General features: G+C 36.9%; 1 protein-coding gene across 3 annotated transcripts in view; it reads left to right on the top strand.

Moving 5' to 3' along the window:
* Positions 1-20,534, top strand: part of COP1 (COP1 E3 ubiquitin ligase) — a 221,811-nt gene that overhangs the window by 139,837 nt on the left and 61,440 nt on the right. For all 3 annotated transcript variants that reach the window (XM_062192980.1, XM_062192982.1, XM_062192981.1), the window contains 3 exons: positions 2,852-2,960; positions 3,314-3,395; positions 12,199-12,315. In XM_062192980.1, the coding sequence (XP_062048964.1) occupies positions 2,852-2,960; positions 3,314-3,395; positions 12,199-12,315 (308 nt within the window). The remainder of the gene's footprint in view (positions 1-2,851; positions 2,961-3,313; positions 3,396-12,198; positions 12,316-20,534) is intronic.

The following is a 20,534-nucleotide window of genomic DNA, read 5'->3' on the forward strand; positions in this document are numbered from 1 at the left end:
AATAAAAGTCAATATTGGATGTGTCTGTTAGTGGAGTATTGAATAAAGAATTTTTGTAGCTTATGAATAATGTCTGAAAATCAGCCATTTTTCTGTAGTGTGAATGTATCTCTGGATATTATAGTTGTTTCTAGTGCTGAAGAACTCCGTTCGCAGAGTATTCTGTTTTCCAGTGAAGGAAAGTTTCATGTAGAAGTGATTGTAATTTCAGAGGAGCACTTTTCAGTCCTGAAAGACTACTAAAGGAGGTGAATCCTGCTTATTATACACTTTCTAAAATCTCAGGAATTCTAGAATCTCCTTTTGTGGGTTTTTTGTTTGTTTGTTTAGATTTATTTATTTGAAAGTTAGAGCTGAAGAGACAGAGAGAGATCTTGCATCCACTGGTTCAGCCCCTAAATGGCCGCAATGGCCAGGGCTGGACCAGGCCGAAGCCAGTAGCCAGGAGCTTTATTTGGGTCTCCCATGTGGGTGCAGGGGCCCAAGCATTTGGGCCATCTTTTGCTGCCTTCCCAGGCCATTAGCTGGGAGCTAGATCAGAAATGGAGCATCCAGGAACCAACCAGCACCCATATGATATGCCAGCATTGCAGGTGGCAACTTTACCTGCTATACTATGACACCAGCCTCTTTGGTCCTTTTTTTTTTTTTTTTTTTTTTAAACAAGCATCACATGCAATTCTCTTGAGCACTGAGAATAAGGAATGATATAAGAAAATCATCTGATATAAGAACTTTGAGGATTTTCAAAAATCCATCCTTATACCTTCCTTATCTTGATGAATGACATATATATACTGGTTGAATATACCTGATCTGAAATGTATGATAGACTGTAAGTGTTTTGGATTTTAGAATGTTTGCATATACATAATGAAATGTCTTGGGAATAAAACCCAAAGCTGAATACAGAATTCATTGATGTGTCAAATACATATAATACACATAGCCTAAAAGTAATTTTCTGTAATATTTTTAGTTTATTTGTGAAACAAAATTTGCATTGGACCATGATACTTGTGACATCATGTTGGTGCTCAAAAAAGTCTGAGATTTTGTAGCATTTTGGATTTTAAACTTTTCAATTAGTGATGTTTAATCTGTAGTATGTATAAACATATGTATGTTTTAATCATCTTAATATAGCAAGTGTTATAGTCTGTATAGTTTAATTGTCATAGCATTCCTATTTGTTTTCTAATTCATTCATAAAAGTACTAGACTCTGATAATTTGTGAGCCTGCCCATTTATCGGTGGCACATATTGAGAATCTGTTACAGTTTATGTTCTATATGGAGAGACTAATGTGAAGTAATTATTAATTTTTTTATGTATCAGGAATTCTTTGTGCTTTGTTCTTAGCAGACCTATGAGACAGGTACCATTATTGTCCCATGTTATGCCCAAGGAAGCTAAAGTTGGACAGCGTGTGCAGGAGCCAGACTCAGACTCAGGCAGCGTGGTTCTAGAATCTCTGCTCTTTAACCATTTCATGCAACGTACTTATCAAATGGAGGTCATAATAGTTATATATGATTTACACGATTATTTTTCTTTAAAAAATCTCCATAGTGCACTCAACACAGTAGTTGACTCATAGCGAGTACTTGCAGTAAGTGTTACTGTAATGGAGTATGGGTAAGAGTTTAAATGTACTGCCTACCTGTTTTTGCAGGACATGTGTACATATATTTCTTTTTTTTTTTTAAGTTTAAGTTATACAAGTTTCATGTATTTCATATATAGGAATTTAGGAACATGGTGACAGTTCCCCCACCCTCCCTCCCACCCACACTCCAACCCTTCCTCCTCCTCCTCCTCCCTATCACATTCCCACTCTTAAGTTTTACAATGATCAATTTTCAGTTTTCTTAATGATCAGATAGTTAACCTTACACTAAGCAAAAGAGTTCAACAAATAATTTGTATTTCTTTATGGCACCTTGGAGTAAATGGTGGAAGCTACTCAAAGCTGAAAGCTGTGAATTTGGGACTGAAAAGATCAATATACCATTTATGAAAGTGAACTAAATTAGCCAGAGCTACAGTAAATAGCTGATCTAAATGAGAATTCAGATCTGTCCAAATCCAAAATTTAGTTCTCAAGTCTTCTGTGTAACTTCACCAGAAAGTCTAGTAAGTTTGTGTTTTACGACACAGATAAACTCACCACTCTCTGAAATTTAGCACAGATGCAACTAGTAGAACGCAGAGGCTTTTTGATTCGCATGCTTAGAAGTCATCTACATTGACGGGTTGCGTGGTGGCTTCTTCCTTAACATACATTCACTTTAATACTGTCTGCTGATTCACGTATGTGTCTCAGCAGTAGCCAGCGTTTTTAGATGTTACAGACTTACGGAGCACTTGGGCACAATGGAAACCGTGAATGTTAAAAGTTTGATTCTGTTAGATGCCTTTCGTTGGAATTTTGGTCATAAATTATATTCGTCAAGACCCTTTTTATGTAAATGCAGGAGACCAGTTACACTAGTTTATTAGGCTCAACTAGATCTAGGGGCTTCACCATGGTCTCCTACTCTGTATGCTTTGAGCCCCTGGGCCTTTGTCATCATTACTGATGGACATGCATTCTTCATGTGTCAAAGTTGGCCAGTGAAAGCTTTGTGTTCATGTTTATCTTACAGCTAGTAATCAGTCAACGGATAGTTTCAGTTTTTAAAATCTGGGAGTTATTAGTATGTTTCTGGATGTGCTGTGGGCAAAGTAATGATTATGAACTCATGTACACCATTTTTAAAATGAGTGCTAATCTTTCTAAGTAATTACAGTTCTTCATATTCCACTGTTACATAGGTTATATAAAATACCTTTTACCTTTCTTTTTAGCTGTATCAGTTGGAGTAGTTACCATAAGAATCTGTTAGCTAGCAGTGATTATGAAGGCACTGTTATCCTATGGGATGGATTTACAGGACAGAGGTCAAAAGTCTATCAGGTAAATAAGAATACCAGTCTTAATGTATTTATTTTTCTTAACAATTGTCAAGCTTCTTATTATAATTACAGATTGGAAATCACTACTCAGTCTGTCTGTGCCTAGGTAATACTAAATGCTTTTCTGAAGCATTCCTTCAGACTTCTGTGTTTTTAGAATGTGTGGAATGCATTTCTGAAAGCAGTGCATCATAACCACTCTTCTTCAGTATCTGTATTTACTTTTCATCTGTTTTCATGGCTGTTATGTTTCACTCCCTCCATTGACATTAGTTGGTACCAAAAAATTTTTTTGTTCCACTTATTTTAACTCTAATTCCTTTTGAAAGTACATTGTCTTTCTTCTCTGTCCAGGAACATGAGAAGCGATGTTGGAGTGTTGACTTCAATTTGATGGATCCTAAACTCTTGGCGTCAGGTTCTGATGATGCAAAAGGTACTGTTTGAAATATCTATTCAAGTCCTGCTTGCTTTTTAATTTGATTTTTCATTTTAATTTTCTTGCATTGTAGGAGTTATCTATATATTTTAGATATTAATGACTTATTGTGGTATATGATTTGCAAATATTGTCTTCCATTCTATAATTTGCCTTTTAACTCTTCTGATCATATTCTTTAATGCACAGTTTTTTTCATAAAGCCCGATTTTTTTTTTATATAAAGCCCAATTTTAAAATGTTTTCTTTTATTGCCTGTGCTTTTTGGTGTCCTGTCTGAAATCATTGCCAAATACAGTGTCATAAATACAGTGTTTATAGCCTACAGTGTGATTTACCTTGATAAAGGATCCATGTAAGCTTGAGAACAATGTTTATTCTATGTTTGGTGGTGCCAAATTCAACTATGAATTCAGCTATGCCCTAAATAATCTGCTTTGCTAAAGATGTCCATATCTGATATAAGGATGTATATGGGCTTAGTTTTAGTCTCTTTGAGTCTTATCTTCTACCTGTACTGCATTGTCTTGATATGTAGCTTCATTTAAGTCTTGAAATTAAGTAGTGTGTGAGTCCGTCAACTTTGTTCATTAAAATTACTTAACCTCTTTCATTTCCTTTGCTTTCCATATACATTTATGAATTAAGTTTTCTGTACTAAAAAAAAATCCTGGTTGGGGTTGGCTCTGAGGCCTATTGGGTAAAGCCGCTGCCAGTACTGCTGGCATCCTAAATGGGTGCTGGTTCACATCCCAACTGCACCACTTCAGATTCAGTTCCCTGCTAATGTGCCTTGGAAAGCAGCGGAGGATGGCTCCAAGTACTTCGGCCCTTGCACCTATGTGGGGACCCAGAAGAAACTCGTGGCTCCTGGCTTCGGACCGGCTCAGCTCCGGACGTTACAGCCATTTGAGTAGTGAGCCAGTGGATGGAAGACCTCTGTCTTTCCCTGTCTCTCTGTAACTCTCCCTAGGGCAAAGCAACAAAGACATAGAAACAGGTGCCCCCACTGTGGCATAGTGGATAAAGCCACCAGCCATGGCACAAGCATCCTATATGGGTGTAGGTTTGAGTCCTGGCTGCGCCACTTGACCCATGTGGGACACCTGGCATCTGGCTTCGGCCTGCCCTGGCCCTGCCCCTGGCCCTGGCCATTGCAGCCATTTGGGGAGTGAACCAGCAGATGGAGACTTTCTCTCTCGCTTGCTCTCTCTTTCTTTCTCTTCCCCACCTCCTCCCTCCCTGTAACTGTGATTTTGAAATAAATAAATAAATCTTTAAAAAAAAAAAAAAGAAATTGATTGTTTTCTGCCATACTCTTCCTCCCACAGATGTTCCTTTTATACTTATTTCAAAGACTGAATTTTTCTTCTCACACAGTTGTAGCTCTCTGATGAACCCACCCATGAGAAAAAGTTGGGTGAGCAAAAGGAAAAATAAAAATGACCCCCCAACTGGTCTACAGAGGCCCATTTTCACACTTCTGTGGCCAGACAACCTGGGGTTTTCCGCAGCGTTTGCTTTCTAGGTGCTGGCTTCGATTTGCCATGGGAAAGACAGGAAAATTACACGTTGATTCCCCCTGTGAATCCTTTCTTTTTAAGTTGTCAGTTTCCTACTAAAAGTGATTGTTTTTGTTTTTTTTGGTTTTTTTTTTTTTTTAGTTTCCTTAGATAATTGCTTTTTATTTTTTCAATATTATCCAGAGTAAAATCATAAAGATATTGGCACTGGTTGGTTTACTTTTTCTCTTGGCTAGCAGTAAAAGGCTCAAAGACTTTTAAACCCATCTTGAGTGTTATTTATTGTTAATTAAATGTATTTATCATACCTTGACAGTTTCACGGTCTTAACTACAAAATATTCTCTTTGAGTTAAATTTTATTGTTAGAAAATAGTTTAAATTACTTTTAATAGAATGTATTCTAGACAAATTATTTTATTTTTGTATTTAGTAAAGTTAATAGAGTTACTTTTTAACATAAGCTATTATTTTTTCATTGTATAATTATGTACTGAGTCATATAAATTATCTTTTTCCTAGTCATGCTATGTATTTTCAAAATGATTTACTTTGATCTATGCACATGTTGAAGAGCAGCCAATAGGTAGCATGCAAACCAGAAGAGAATTTTATAAGCAACATTATAGATCTTTTGGAAAAATATTTTTTCTCTTAAAAACTAAAGTTTGCAGTAAATGATCCTATTCTTAAATTAGAATAAGCACATTCTTTAAAAATATATTTCTTCAAATGTGAGTTTGAAGAGTTTAGACTTTATGAAAGTTTGAGTTACAAAGCCTTAATCATTGTATAAGTTAATGCAAAAATGGTGCATTTGAAATCTTGGTGAATTTTAAAAATCAGTAATGAACACACTTCCACTTCCTAAAATGAACTGCAGCCTGATGAGTAAGTAGCATTATGGTCATCTTTATCTTTGTTAGAATTTTGAACTTTAGAGGCTATCTTTCTATAGGTTATATCTTAACTATCTTATTTCCTGATTCCAAAGGAAATGTAAATACTTAAGTGGCCAGCATCTCAGGTGGCTCCTAAGATCTCTGTTTCTTGTTAACGTCATGCTTATCTCCTTACCCTTAACCCCCTGCTTCTGTGCTCATCTGCCTGACTGTGAAAGGACTGTAGTCATGAAGGTGTGTATTTTCCAGAATTAGATTAGAAAAGACACTGCAGCCTCTCTAATCATCATTTTCTTTCTTTCCAGTCATCAGTTTGGGAGAAACCATCTGTACTGTTAGGAGCTCACATGCAGGGAACTGAAACCTTGTGCCGGTAGCCATACTGAGAGCTTGAAAGTGGTAGCCTAGTAGAATCTAGTATTCTCGTCAGCAGTTTAGCTGCAACCTCTTGTGACTATGAGCCAAAACCATGCAGCATACTCTGAGATTCCTGGAATCTGAATGGTTAGATAGTAAATGCTTGTTGCTTTCAGTTGCTAAGTCTTAGGTCAATTTGCTGAGCGGAAATAAGTCTCCAGTTCTCTCCTTGATGAAGCTTAAAAGAAAAGGCTTACTTATATTTGGTAAGCAGTATTATCAAAGGATGTATCTGTGTGTTGAGTACTTTATTCTTTTTATGGAAGTATAAAACAGTGAAAATATCCCTCAATTTTATGGTAATTTTGGGTAAAACATGACTATTCCATTTTATTCATATAAATGGTTTTCTGTAAGACCCAGATTGTACTGTAAAAATAGTTTTAGGAGTAGCAAATAACAGACATACTCATACATACACATCCTCACTGAAGAATTGGGCTTTCTTACTACATCAAATTTCTGTGTCTGTTAAATTTTTCTTTGATAATGAATTCTTTTTTAGGACACTTTGTTGCAAATGGACATGGAAGGAACTCTGTCTTAGAAGCTCAATCATAAATTCTTGCATATTGAAATAGATTCTATAGATGTTACTATAGATGTTCAGTGTGTTTCAGAAAAATCATTTTGAACAAAATGGTTTGAGGAATGATCAATGCAAATTTTTTTGATTCAGAAAATTTGAAAAAAAAAAAAAACATGCTATGAAAAAACAATGTGTGGATTTAAAAAAATTTTGAGCCAAGATAAACTCAATTTCATTTTGTTCAAACTTTTTCTAGTACCTCCGTACAGATTATTAGATGAGAAGCTTCATTCATTCCATAGGGTGGTTGGATCTTTTAAAAATTGAGTATTTTTAAATTGAACTCAAGAATCAAGTATTACTTTTTAGCAAAGTAGAACTTTCCTTCACCTAGTAACATTAAAGAAAGAAAATTTTGCGGCCGGTGTGGCACAGCGAGTTAACATCCCACCTGCAACACCAGCATCCCATTTGAGCACTGATTCAAGTCCCAGCTGCTCCACTTCTGCTCCAGCTCTCTGCTACTGCACCTGGAAGGTTAATAGGTGATAGTCCAAGTACATGGACCCCTGTCTCCCATGTGGAAGACCCAAACGGAGATCCAGGCTCCTGTCTTTGGCCTGGCCTAGCCCTGGATGATGAGGCCATGAGGGGAGTGAACCAACTGATAAAGAATCTGTGTGTAAGTGTGTGTGTGTGTGTGTAACTCTGCCTTTCAAGTAAATAAGTAAATCTTTAAAAAAGAGAGAAAGAGAGAGATGAAACTTGTATAGAATGCTCAGTATTAAGTAACTTAGTGATAAGATTTATTTCCTAAAGCTAAGTAGGTAGTATGTAGAAAGAGTTTGCTTATTCTTGACCTCCTGCATTGCCTTGTGATTTTCCTAGCAATCCCTCTTTTTATTATTTGCTGAGAACCAAAGGAAGTACAGTGTGTTTTGTTTCATTTCATTACTATACCTCTTTACCTTGAAGCTGTTTTCTTTTAAATTCATTTTTACTTACCTTTCAAAAAGAAATTTTCATGATTAGATGTTGATTTTATAATATTTGAGCTGAAATGAAATTTACCATCATTTTAACAAGAAAATAATAGCTAGCGTGTTTCTATTGATTTATATACTATCCTTATTTTGAGGACCATCTTTTTTATATTATGTTAGTTTTTTTGTTTCTTCTGTATTTTCTTAAGTGATTATGGTATTGGATCTTTTGATCTAAGATGCCATCTTAAGGTACTGAATAGATTTTTTTTTAAAACTTTTATTTAATGAATATAAATTTCCAAAGTACAGCTTATGGATTACAATGGCTTCCCCCCCTCCATAACTTCCCTCCCACCCGCAACCTTCCTCTCTCCCGCTCCCTCTCCCCTTCCATTCACATCAATATTCATTTTCAATTCTCTTTATATACAGAAGATCAGTTTAGTATATATTAAGTAAAGATTTCAACAGTTTGCCCTCACATAGCAACACCAAGTGAAAAATACTGATGGAGTACTAGTTATAGCTTTAAATCACAATGTACAGCACATTAAGGACAGAGATCCTACATGATTTTTTTTTTTTTTTCTGACAGGCAGAGTGGACAGTGAGAGAGAGACAGAGAGAAAGGTCTTCCTTTTGCCGTTGGTTCACCCTCCAATGGCTGCCGTGGTAGCGCGCTACGCACCGCACTGATCCGATGGCAGGAGCCAGGTGCTTCTCCTGGTCTCCCATGGGGTGCAGGGCCCAAGCACTTGGGCCATCCTCCACTGTACTCCCTGGCCACAGCAGAGAGCTGGCCTGGAAGAGGGGCAACCGGGACAGGATCGGTGCCCTGACCAGGACTAGAACCCGGTGTGCCAGCGCCACAAGGTGGAGGATTAGCCTAGTGAGCCGCGGCGCCGGCTCTACATGATATTTTTTAAGAATTGATTAATTTTCTATGCAATTTCCAATTTAACACCAAGGGGTTTTTTTTTTTTTCATTTTCAATTATCTTTATATACAGAAGATCGATTCAGTATATACTAAGTAAAGATTTCATCAGTTTGCACCCACACAGAAACACAAGGTGTAAAAATACTGTTTCAGTACTAGTTATAGCATTACTTCTTCACATTGGACAACACATTAAGGACAGATCCCACATGAGACGTAAGTACACAATGACTCCTGTTGTTGATTCAACAATTTGATACTCTTGTTTATGGCATCAGTAATCTCCCTAGGCTCAAGTCATGAGTTGCCGAGGCTATGGAATCCTTTAGGGTTTGCCGACTTTGATCTTATTCCGATAGGGTCATAGTCAAAGTGGAAGTTCTCTCCTCCCTTCAGAGAAAGGTATCTCCTTCTTTGATGGCCCCGTTCTTTCCACTGGGATCTCACTCACAGAGATCTTTCATTTAGGTCTTCTTTTGTTTTGTTTTTGCCAGAGTATCTTGGCTTTCTATGCCTAAAATACTCTCATGGGCTCTTGAGCCAGATCCAAATGCCTCAAGGGCTGATTCTGAGGCCAGAGTGCTGTTTAGGACATCTGCCATTCTATGAGTCTGCTGTGTATCCCACTTCCCATGTTGGATCGTTCTCTCCCTTTTTGATTCTATCAGTTAGTATTAGCAGACACTAGCTTTGTTTGTGTGATCCCTTTGACTCTTAGACCTATCAGAGTCATCAATTGTGAACTGAAATTGATCACTTGGACTAGTGAGATGGCATTGGTACATGCCACCTTGATGGGATTTTATTGGAATCCCCTGGCACGTTTCTAACTCCACCATTTGGGGCAAGTCCGATACTGAATAGATTTTAATTATTTTTAACAGTAGAGCATCATATCTGTTGTTAATTTCATCAGGTGCCATAACAAAATAGACCATAAGTTGACAGAAATTTATTCTCTCGTGGAGCTGACGACCTGCAGGGTCACAGGTCTGGGAGGGCCATGCCCCTTCTGAAGACTCCGGGAAAGGATCAGTGTTTGCCTCCTGCCAGCTTCTGGCAGCTGCTGTTTGTGCATTCTTTGGCCTGTGTCTGCATCACTGCGATCTCGCCTCTCTATAAAAGGCCGCCTTCTCTCTGTCTGTCTACAGACCTCCTCCCTGAAAAGACAGTGGTAGTGGATTCAGCGTCTGTTCTAATCCGACATGACCGCCTATTAACCTGTGCAGATTTGTGTTATCTGCTGATCCTCTGTTTCCACATAAGGTGATGTTGGTTAGAACTTCAGCATGTCTTTCTGGGGAATACAGTTCAACTCACAATATCTATTTAGTAATCACTCTGAAAGTAAAATCTTTATCTAACTTTCTGTTCTATGTGTTTCTTCTATTCATTATAGCTTTAACTATTTGTAACCTTGGCTATCCTTGTAGCACAGAAATTTGTATCAAATTCTGATATATATATATATATATATATATAGAAAATTATAATTATGGTAGCTACCATTGTAACACTTGACAAATATTAATGATTACTCCACTGAGAAAATTACCATGAATTTAAAAAATTTACTTTTAACTATCATTCCATCAGTACATCATCTTTTTTGTGGTTACTTGCATTTTAAACTTTCTTGATAGTAGGTGACACTTGTTTATAAAGCTTATTAGTGATTATTATTTGGAATAGTGGTTGTAGTAAGTGTCCCATGTGTGTTGTTGTGGATTACTTTTGTCTTCCATCTGTTAGAGTACACTTCTACCAAAGTTCACTTAATAATTTGACCTGTGTTACGTTTGATATGGAGACTTTTAATTTTATCCATCTCATCTTAGTGTTTTATATCTTAATTATTTAAATAATTGTAAATTGCTTGAAATAGCGCATCATTCTTATTTTAAAATAACAAAACAAGTAAAACATTGCTTTTTAAAGTTCCTGCTGTCTTATGACTATCTTAGTTTTCTCTGGGAAGTTCAATTGTGGTGGTTTTGTTTTTTGTTTTTTTTTTTTTTGACAGGCAGAGTGGATAGTGAGAGAGAGAGACAGAGAGAAACGTTTTCCTTTTTCTGTTGGTTCACCCTCCAATGGCCGCTGCGGTCTGCGCATCTCGCTGATCCAAAGCCAGGAGCCAGGTGCTTCTCCTGGTCTCCCTTGCAGTGCAGGACCCAAGGACTTGGGCCATCCTCCACTGCCTTCCCGGGCCATAGCAGAGAGCTGGCCTGGAAGAGGGGTAACCGGGACAGAAACTGGTGCCCCAACTGGGACTAGAACCCGGTGTGCCGGCACCACAAGGCAGAGGATTAGCCTGTTAAGCCACGGCGCTGGCCAGTTTAATTGATTTTAACAGCTTTTGGGAAGGGGGAGTAAGGATTGGTTTCCAGTCATAGATCTCATATATTGAAATTAGTTCTCTATTTTAAAGAAATCCTGTATCACAGAAGTAGTATTTCTTGGAGCCATTGTTACTTTTGTTTCACTGCTTTTTTAAAGATTATTGTATTAATACTCCTAAAAATGTTTCTAACATTTTACTAATCTACATTTCCTTATGCTGATTTTCAACTTCAAATGCAAGTTTAAAATCACCTGGAGAACATTTTTTAAAATACCAGTACCTGGGCCTCATTTGAGTATTGTCCTGGATGGGAAATTGTGATACATGAAACATTAAAAGGAAGATTTTATTGTTATTATGGTTACTGTTCATTATTTATTCTATGTTACAGTCAAGATACATTTTATATCCTGAAAATCTACTTTATGCATGTATTCTAATGTCTGTCCTGTTTCTGTTGTCTAAAATTATGTGATATTTGCTCTGATACCTTTGTCAAACAGCAGCTACCTTTCTACTGCTCCAGATCAGATCTGCTCCAGTTAATCAACTTTATTTTCCATAATCTAAATTTCAACACACATCACCAGAATAGACTATCAAATATAAAAGTAAAATTTTGTAATTTAGCTAAATAATTCCAGAATCTATAACTTTAGATGCATTTAAATCATATAGTAAATACCTACATAAAATTTTTAAATCTTGATATTCTTAGTTTAAAAATTAAGAGCACTTTCTAAGTGATCCTGGAGATCCTTGTATTCTGATAGATATAATATATCTATCAGATATATGTATAGTACTTTTCACAATACACACTTAACACATAATCTAAAGAATTCTGTAACAAGTACACATAATGAATACATCCTAGCTAATGATTACTTTGTTAAACACCTTTTATGTCTGAGTTGTAGGACCTTGTTACCTTTCAGTATAAATCCACAGTTTATATTGATTTTTGACATTGACTTTAAGCTTGTGTGGTTTTAATAAATTCTTTTATTATTTGGTCAATCAACTTAAATATTTTTGGTCTTAGTAAATTAAAATGTTCTAGATTGGCAGAAAAAGATACCTGTATTGATAAGCAGACTTTTGAAGTTTCAGAAGCATTTGTTAATATGTTATTTGTTTTTATTTTTATTGTCTTTCTCTTAGTGAAGCTGTGGTCTACCAATCTAGATAATTCAGTGGCAAGCATTGAGGCAAAGGCTAATGTATGCTGTGTTAAATTTAGCCCCTCTTCCAGATACCATTTGGCTTTCGGCTGTGCAGGTAAGAAATGAAGGCAGACTTATCTTCCTTTAATGTTAATTGAGTATCATGGATTGGATAGAGGAAGATTTAAAAATGAATATCTTTATAGGCTTAAATTTTGTTTTCATTATTAGGCTTTAAATTCGAAGTATAAAGTACACTATCATCACTCATTTAGTATTCTACCCTTAATTGTACTATTCTGTCACATTTCTTTAGTACATAGAAATGGGTTTGTTAAAGTGTTTGCATTCATGAACCAATGCTTTTTCCTATAGACACAGGAATCCCAAGTTTTTTGTTTTTTTTTTTTTTTTTAAGATTTATTTATTTATTTTGAAAGGGATACACAGAGAGGGGCAGAGACAGAGAGAGGTCTTCCATTTACTGGTTCACTCCCCAGATGGCCACAATGGCTGGAGCTGCGCTGATCCGAAGCCAGGAGCAAGGAGCTTCTTCCAGGTCTCCCATGCAGGTGCAGGTGCTCAAGGACTTGGGACATCTTGTACTGCTTTCCCAGGCCATAGCAGAGAGCTGGATCGAAAGAGGGGCAGCCAGGACTTGAACCAGCACCCATATAGGATGCCGGAGCTTCAGTCTTTTATTGTGGAGTGCATGGTAGCATAGTATTTTCTCTTTTGAAAGATGTCCTTTGCCCATTTCTTAACTGGGTTGTTTTGTTTTGTTGTTGTTAGTGTTGAGTTTCTTGATCTCTTTATATATTCTGGTTATTGATCCTTTATCAGTTGCATAGTTTGCAAATAATTTCTCCCATTCTTTTGGTTGCCTCTTCACTTTGCTGAATGTTTCTTTTTGCATTGCAGAAGCCTCTCAATTTGATGTAATCCCATTTTTTAATTTTGGTTTTGATTGCCTGTGCCTCTGGGGCCTTTTCCAAGAACTCTTTGCCTATGCCAATGTCTTGTAGGGTATTCCCAATGTTCTCTAATAATTTCATGGTGTCTGGTTGTAGATTTAGGTCTTTAATCCATATTGAGTGGATTTTTGTGTAAGGTATAAGGTAGGGGTCTTACTTCATATTTCTGCATGTGGAGATCCAGTTTTCCAAGCACCATTTGTTGAAGAAACAGTGCTTGCTCCAGAGATTGATTATAGCTCCTTTGTCAAAGATAACTTGGTTGTAGATATGTGGATTGAATACTAGTGTTTCTATTCTGTTCCACTGATCTATCCATTTGTTTCTGTGCCAGTAACAGGCTGCCTTGAAATCTGGTATAGTGATGCCTCCAACATTGTTTTTGTTGCATAAGGTTCCTTTAGTTATTCATGGTTTCGTGTGTTACCATATGAATTTTAGCATCATTTTTTCTACATCTGAAAGAATGTCCTTGTTATTTTGATCAGTATCACATTGAATCTGTAAATTGCTTTTAGTAGTATAGAAATTTTGATGATATTGTTTCTTCCAACCCATGAACATGGAAGATATTTCCATTTTTTTGTGTCTTCTATTTCATTATTTAATGTTTTGTAATTATTATTGTAGAAATCTTTGACATCCTTGGTTAAATTTATTTCAAGGTATTTGGGGTTCTTTTGTAGCTATTGTGAATGGGATTGACTTTAGAAGTTCTTTCTCGGCTGTGGCATTGTCTGTGTATACAAAGGTTATTGATTTTTGTGTGATGATTTTTATATCCTATCACTTTACCAAACTCTTCTATGTGTTCCAGTAGCCTCTTAGTGGAGTCTTTTGGATCCCTTATATAAAAATTCATGTCATCTGCAAATAGAGATAGTTTTACTTCCTCCTTCCCATTTTGTATCCCCTTGATTTTTGTTTTCTTGCCTTCGGGCTCTGGCTAAAACTTCCAGGACTGTATTAAATAGCAATGGTGAGAGTGGACATCCTTGTCTGGTTCTGGATCTCAGTGGGAATGCTTCCAATGTTTTCCCATTTAATAGGATGCTGGCAGTGAGATTCTCATAAATTGCCTTGATTATGTTGAAGAATGTTCCTTATATACCCAGTTTGCTTAGAGTTTTCATCATGAATCGGTGTTGTAATTTATCAAATGCTTTCTCTGCATCTATTGAGATAACATAAGGTTTTTGTTTTTCAATTTGTTAATGTGATGAATCACATTAATTGATTTGTGAATGTTGAGCCATCCCTGCATACCTGGGATAAATCCCACCTGGTGGGGCGGGCGCTGTGGCTCACTTGGCTAATCCTCCACCTGCGGTGCCGGCATCCCATATGGGCACCCGGTTCTAGTCCTGGCTGCTCCTCTTCCAGTCCAGCTCTCTGCTGTGGCCCAGGAGGACAGTGGAGGATGGCCCAAGTGCTTGGGTACCTGCACCCACGTGGGAGACCAGGAGGAATCACCTGGCTCCTGATCAGTGTAGTTCCGGCCGTAGCGGCCATTGTTGGGGGGTGGTGAACCAATGGAAGGAAGAGCTTTCTCTCTCTCACTGTCTGTAATTCTACCTTGTAAATAAATAAATAAAATCTTAAAAAAAAAATTCCACCTGATCTGGGTGAATGATCTTTCTGATGTGTTGTTGGATTTGGTTACCTAATACTTTGTTGAGGATTTTTGCATCTATGTTTATCATATATTAATACTCTTATAATAGTCACATCTTCCTGTTTAATTGATCCCTTAATCATTACATAGTGTTCTTTGTCTCTTTTAACAGTTTTTATGTTAAAATCTATTTTGACTGATATGAGGATGGCTACACCAGCTCCTTTTTGGTTTCTGTTAGCATGGAATATCTTTATCCATCCTTTCACTTTTAGTCTGCATGTATCTTTGTTGGTGAGGTGTGTTTCTTGTAGGCAGTAAATAGATGGATTTTGTTATTTAATCCATTCAGCTAGTCTGTATCTTTTGACATAAGAGTTAAGGCCATATGCATTCAAGGTGACTATTGATAAGTAAGGACTTGGCCCTGCCATTTTTCCATAAATATTCCTATTGTTGACTTTGAATTTCCTTTGTCCTTTTACTGGGGCATTTTCTACATTCACCTTCTTTCTTAGTGCTGATCATGTTTCTGTGTTTCTGTGTAGCACATCCTTGAGCATCTTTGGTATGGCTGGATGAGTGGTGGCAAATTCTTTCAATTTCTGTTATGAAAGGTCTTTATTTCACCTTCATTCATGAATGAGAGCTTTTCAGGGTACAATATTCTGTGTTCATTTTTTTTTTTTTTTTCTCATAAGACTTGGACTATTATCTTGTAGTTCTCTCCTAGCCTGTATGGTTTCTGATGAAAAGTCTGCTGTGAGTCTAATTGGAGATCCTCTGAAAGTAATCTAGCATTTCTCTCATGTTCATTTTAGAATCTTTTCTTTATGTTTTACTGTGAAGAGTTTGACTACAGTGTGTCATGGTGAAGAACTTTTCTGGTCATGTCTATTAAGAGTTCTGTGTGCTTCCTGTCTTTGGACATCCCTTTATTTCTGCAAACTAGAAATTTTCTGTAATTATTTTAATAAAAAGGCTGCCTAATCCATTCTCTTTCCATGCCTTCAGGAATTGCTAACACTCATATGTTGGTTCATTTGATAGTATCCCATAAATCTCCAAAACTGTTTTTTTAGTTTTAGTTTTCTAATTTCTTCATCTTTTTTTTTTTTTTTTTTTTTTGGTCTCATAAAATTTCCAGAGATTTGTCTTCTAACTCAGATATTTCTTGTGCTTCACCATCTCTGCTGTTAAGGCTTTCCACCACATTTTTTATTTGTTCTATTGAATTCTTCATTTCCAATATTCCTTTCAATTTCTGTTTAAAATCTCAATTTCATGGGAGAAATTTTCTTTCATGTCATGTTCAGATTTCATGAGTTTGTGGATTGGCTTTGATCAATTTTTTGAATTTGATTTCTGGCATTTCTTCAGTCTCTTTGTCTTCACTTTGTAGTATTGAAGTGTCATCTTCTTTTGGAGGCATTATGTTGTCTTACACTTGTTTCTTGAATTGCTGTGTTTATTACTAGACTTTTGTGGAGATACTTGTTGATTTTGTTTGTTTTCCTCTAATGGCTTTTATCTTTGGACTATGCCTTTGTGGCTTAGTGGCTAGTCCCTTCTTTGAGTGAATACCAGAGGCATGTGGAGAGTGTAGCCAGAGAGCTCTGTTCAGTGCTCCAGGGTGAAAGAAGTGTCTCAGGTCACAACCAAGTTGGGTATGGTAAATCTCCCCCTTTTTTTGTTTGTTTTTCTTTTTGTTTTTTGTTTTTTTTAATCAGAGGGGAAGTTTATTCTGCTCTCTTGGTGTATTTTCACGCTCACCCCCTCACCTCAAAGGATACCAATGCCTTGGCACTAACCCCATTGGTACAATTTACAATCTACACTGCCACAAGAACCAAAGAATCCATGCAGTCCTCAGTGTGAGCACGGATCCTGCAGCAATGACCCTCACCAGGGAATCAGGGAGCCCCAAGTGTGTGGAGCCTTCCACAGTGACTGCCCAAAGTCCCAGCTTCTCCCACACAGCCACAGTGTTTTCACAGTCACATGCACCCAGCCCCGTGTCAGTTCTCCCAGCCAGACCCAGATGTCTCCTCTCAGCTGGTTGCTGGACACATGGACATGAGCTGACAAAATTGTTATGTATGTCCAAAATGGTGCCTGCACTCTTGGCCTGTTACAGGAAGCCAGTGCAGGGTGGCTAGGGAGAGAGAAATGTGCCTCCTTTTTTTTCTCCTCTAAGTTGACAAGTACTCTGTCTCCCCCAGGGCTCCAAGCCAGACTTGAGCCAGGGTCTTCCTGCATCTTTGTCACTAGTAGCTTGGGCTGCTGCAGTCAGGTCTGACCTCACTCCAGAGCTGGTGCAGAGGCTCTCGACTGCTGGGGTCCTGAGTTGTACATGTCCACACCCTCCACATAGGTCCACAGTGACCGTCTCATTTGTGTGGAGCTTCCTTTGCTGATTGCTCCCTATACTTCTCTGAAGTTGCACTCTCTCCACTTTTGTTTAACTGTCTTTCTGTAGACTAGAACAGTGAGCTTCCACACTATTCTGCCTTCTTGAATTCCTCTATTGAATTCTTTTGATAAACTGATGTATTTCATTGCTGGTGTTTTTAATATCTATATCCATAAACTGTACTCTTCTCTGTGCTTTTAACTGTCCTTAACATTTTTAATGTCTCATAAATGTTTTGTAATATTCTTTGTATATATGATGAACTTTTGTTGAATTTTTTCTTAAGTATTTTAATACGTTCAGTTCTCATGTGAATGAAATTGTTTCTCAATTTTATCTGTGCATTATTTTGTTGCTAGGGTACAAAACTACAGTTTTTTCAGTGTGGTGATCTTGTATCCTAAGTCTTGTTACTCTTATTTCTTGTAGGTTTACTGTGAATTTCTTGGGATTTTCTATATGTAGAATCATATTACCTGTAAATTAAGGCAATTTGTGAATGCCTTTTTAAATTATTGCATTAGGTGTAAGATAAAGTACAGTTTTCAATAGAAGTGGCAAGAGTTACTCTTATCCTAGAAGCCAAGCGTTTATTTAGTCCTTCACAATTAAGTATAATGCTAGCTGTGGGTTTTATTGTAGATAACCTTTATCATTTGAGTAATCTTTCATCTATTTCTGGTTTGCTAAATGTTTTTTGCTGTCAGTAAGTGTAAGATTCTGTCAAGTACTTTCTTGAGATGTTAATGTTATATTATATTAGTTCACTGTTTAAATAAATGTTTAACAAGTTCTTCATTCCTTTGGAAAATTCCACCTTGGCCTTGTGTAAAATACCTTTTATGTGTACAAGTTCACAGATAAGTATTTTTGCATCAGTGTGTATAAAAGCTATTCAGGTTTTTTAGGTAATGCTTTTTCCCTTTTATAGCAAGGTTTGCTGAGCTCAAAGAATGAGTTGAGAAGAGTCTGAAAAATTACTATTATTCTTGAAATATTTGGTAAAATTCATCAGAAAAACCATCTGGGTTTCAGCTTTTCTTTGTGGGGAGATTTTAAATTCCTAATCCAATTTCTTCACTTCTAGAAGAATTTGTGTTTTCTGTTTCTTCTTGAAGTCAGTTTTGGAAGCTATTCTCTTCCTTGAAATTTGTCGATTTCTTCTGAGTTTTCTAGTTTGTTGGTAAAAGTTGTTTATAACGTTTCTTTGTAATCCTTTTATTTTAAACATGCCCTGACTGTAATCATGCCTTTTCTCTTGTGTCATTTTTGTCAGTCTAGCCTTCGTTTATATTTGTTAGTTTCTTCAAGGTATGTCAGTGTACATGTGTAGAGGAGGTCTGTGGATGGAACGTGCTTCTGGCCAGAACACAAGCTGTTACCACTGTCTTACCCAAGGTTACTTGTCAGAAGGGCTAGAGCATCATTCCATGGGTCAGAGCCCCTAGAATGACTTTTCGCTGCATGTAGAATGGATAGGCCAAGAGAGCTCCTTTTACTCTTTCAGCCATTAAAGCTATTAAGACTCAGAGCAAGATGCTATTGCTGTAATTAAGGGATTAGGAACTCTTCACTGCAGTTCCCACAGAGCTAGAGAGTGGACCCTGGAGCATCACAGCAGAAAACCCTCACAGCTTTATAATGGTGCTTGCAGCAGAAACTTGACCACAAAACCCTCCTTGGACCTTACATAAGAGTAATGGATTGGTACATTCCAATTCATGTCTAGAAGCAAAGCTGCAAGAGGATCTTGGGAATATAGTTTTGTTGGGGTCTTAAGCCTGAGACTATCCCCCGACCAGCAAGGGGCAGTAGAAGCACTCCCCGAGAAGGCGAACAGGAGAGGTAAGGTCGATGGGTCAAGCACACCGCAGCAAGCACCATGAGTTCTGTCAAAGCAGGAACTACTTCATTGAGGAAGTATACAGGCTTATAAAGCTTACGAAGGACATACACAGTAGAGGAGCCAATCAGCGAAAAGGTCATACAGGCATGGGTGAACCACGCACAGGGGCATCTTAAGCAAGGTATAGGGATCATGCACTGTCCACGTGTCCGGAACTAAATTGAACCTATCCCTGCAGGTGGTCCTATCTCGCCACAGACACATCCCCACCCACCCACCAACATCCGCCAGGCGCCATGTTATTAAGGACTATTTTAGGCAATGCCCAATATAGTTTTTAACACTTCATCTTCCATAGGCTATAAACTTATCATAGGCTTCCATCGGATGAAAGACCTCTCTCTCTCTGCCTCTCCTCTCTCTGTGTAACTCTCTGACTTTCAAATAAATAAATAAATCTTTACAAAAAAAGACTGAAATGAATAGAATTCCCAGCAACCCCATTGTTGTAGTAGAATTGTACATTTACTTGCAAACCAAGTTGAAGTATCTTATAATTTTATAGAATTAATATTCAGATGTTATCGATTGATATTAATATTGTGACATATTAATATTGTAGATATTAATTTATTATAGATATTGTTAATTATTAATTAACATAGATTAATTGATATAGATAATTTGATTAATATTTATGGGTAAGAAATGTGTTGATATTAATATTATAGATAAGAAAATTAATTAATTGGTATTGTTAAATAAGAAATATGGGGTTCTTAAGGTATATGGTATTCTTAGATAAGAATATGGGTTCTTTAAAGTATAATAATTTTCCTCTTAGAAATGTGGTACAATATGTCATCTGGAGCAGGCTCCTGGCTCCTGGTACCTGGTACCTGGCCTTGTCTTGGCCCAGCCTTGGCTATTGTGGCCGTCTGGGCAGTGAACCAGCAAACTGAGGATTTCTCTCTCTCTCTCTCTCTCTCTCTCTGTAACTCTGACTTTGAAATAAATAGATAAATCTTGAAAAAAAGAAGAAATTTTTGCTATACGTAAAAAATTTGTATTATTCTGTTTTCATTATGACTTACAATGTAATAACAAAAATCCTTAGGAAGGATTACTATTCCTAGAATAAACAAACAAGACTAAAATGTGCTATTTTACCAGGTTAACAAAAATTTTCAATTTTAGTTACTGTGAACATTTCATTACTCTCGTGCACTAAACAATTCACACATAAACAACATTTGTTTTAACTTGTTTAGTTTTTTTGTGATTTGGAATGTGAGAACTCTTAGTCTTCAAAAGAAAAAAATAATCTTTTTTGGTTGATTTAATTTAAGTATTACTTCCTTTACTCTTAAACTTTCTGCAACTTCTTGTTGCTTAAAAATACAGATTCTTTTGCTTTCCATTCTAGGCCCTTTGTGATCTGCTCCAATGTTATACTTTACTCATGGTTTTTACTTTTTGAAAATCT

The sequence above is a fragment of the Lepus europaeus genome, chromosome 5 (assembly GCF_033115175.1).
Source record: "Lepus europaeus isolate LE1 chromosome 5, mLepTim1.pri, whole genome shotgun sequence".
Taxonomy (NCBI): Eukaryota; Metazoa; Chordata; class Mammalia; order Lagomorpha; family Leporidae; genus Lepus; species Lepus europaeus.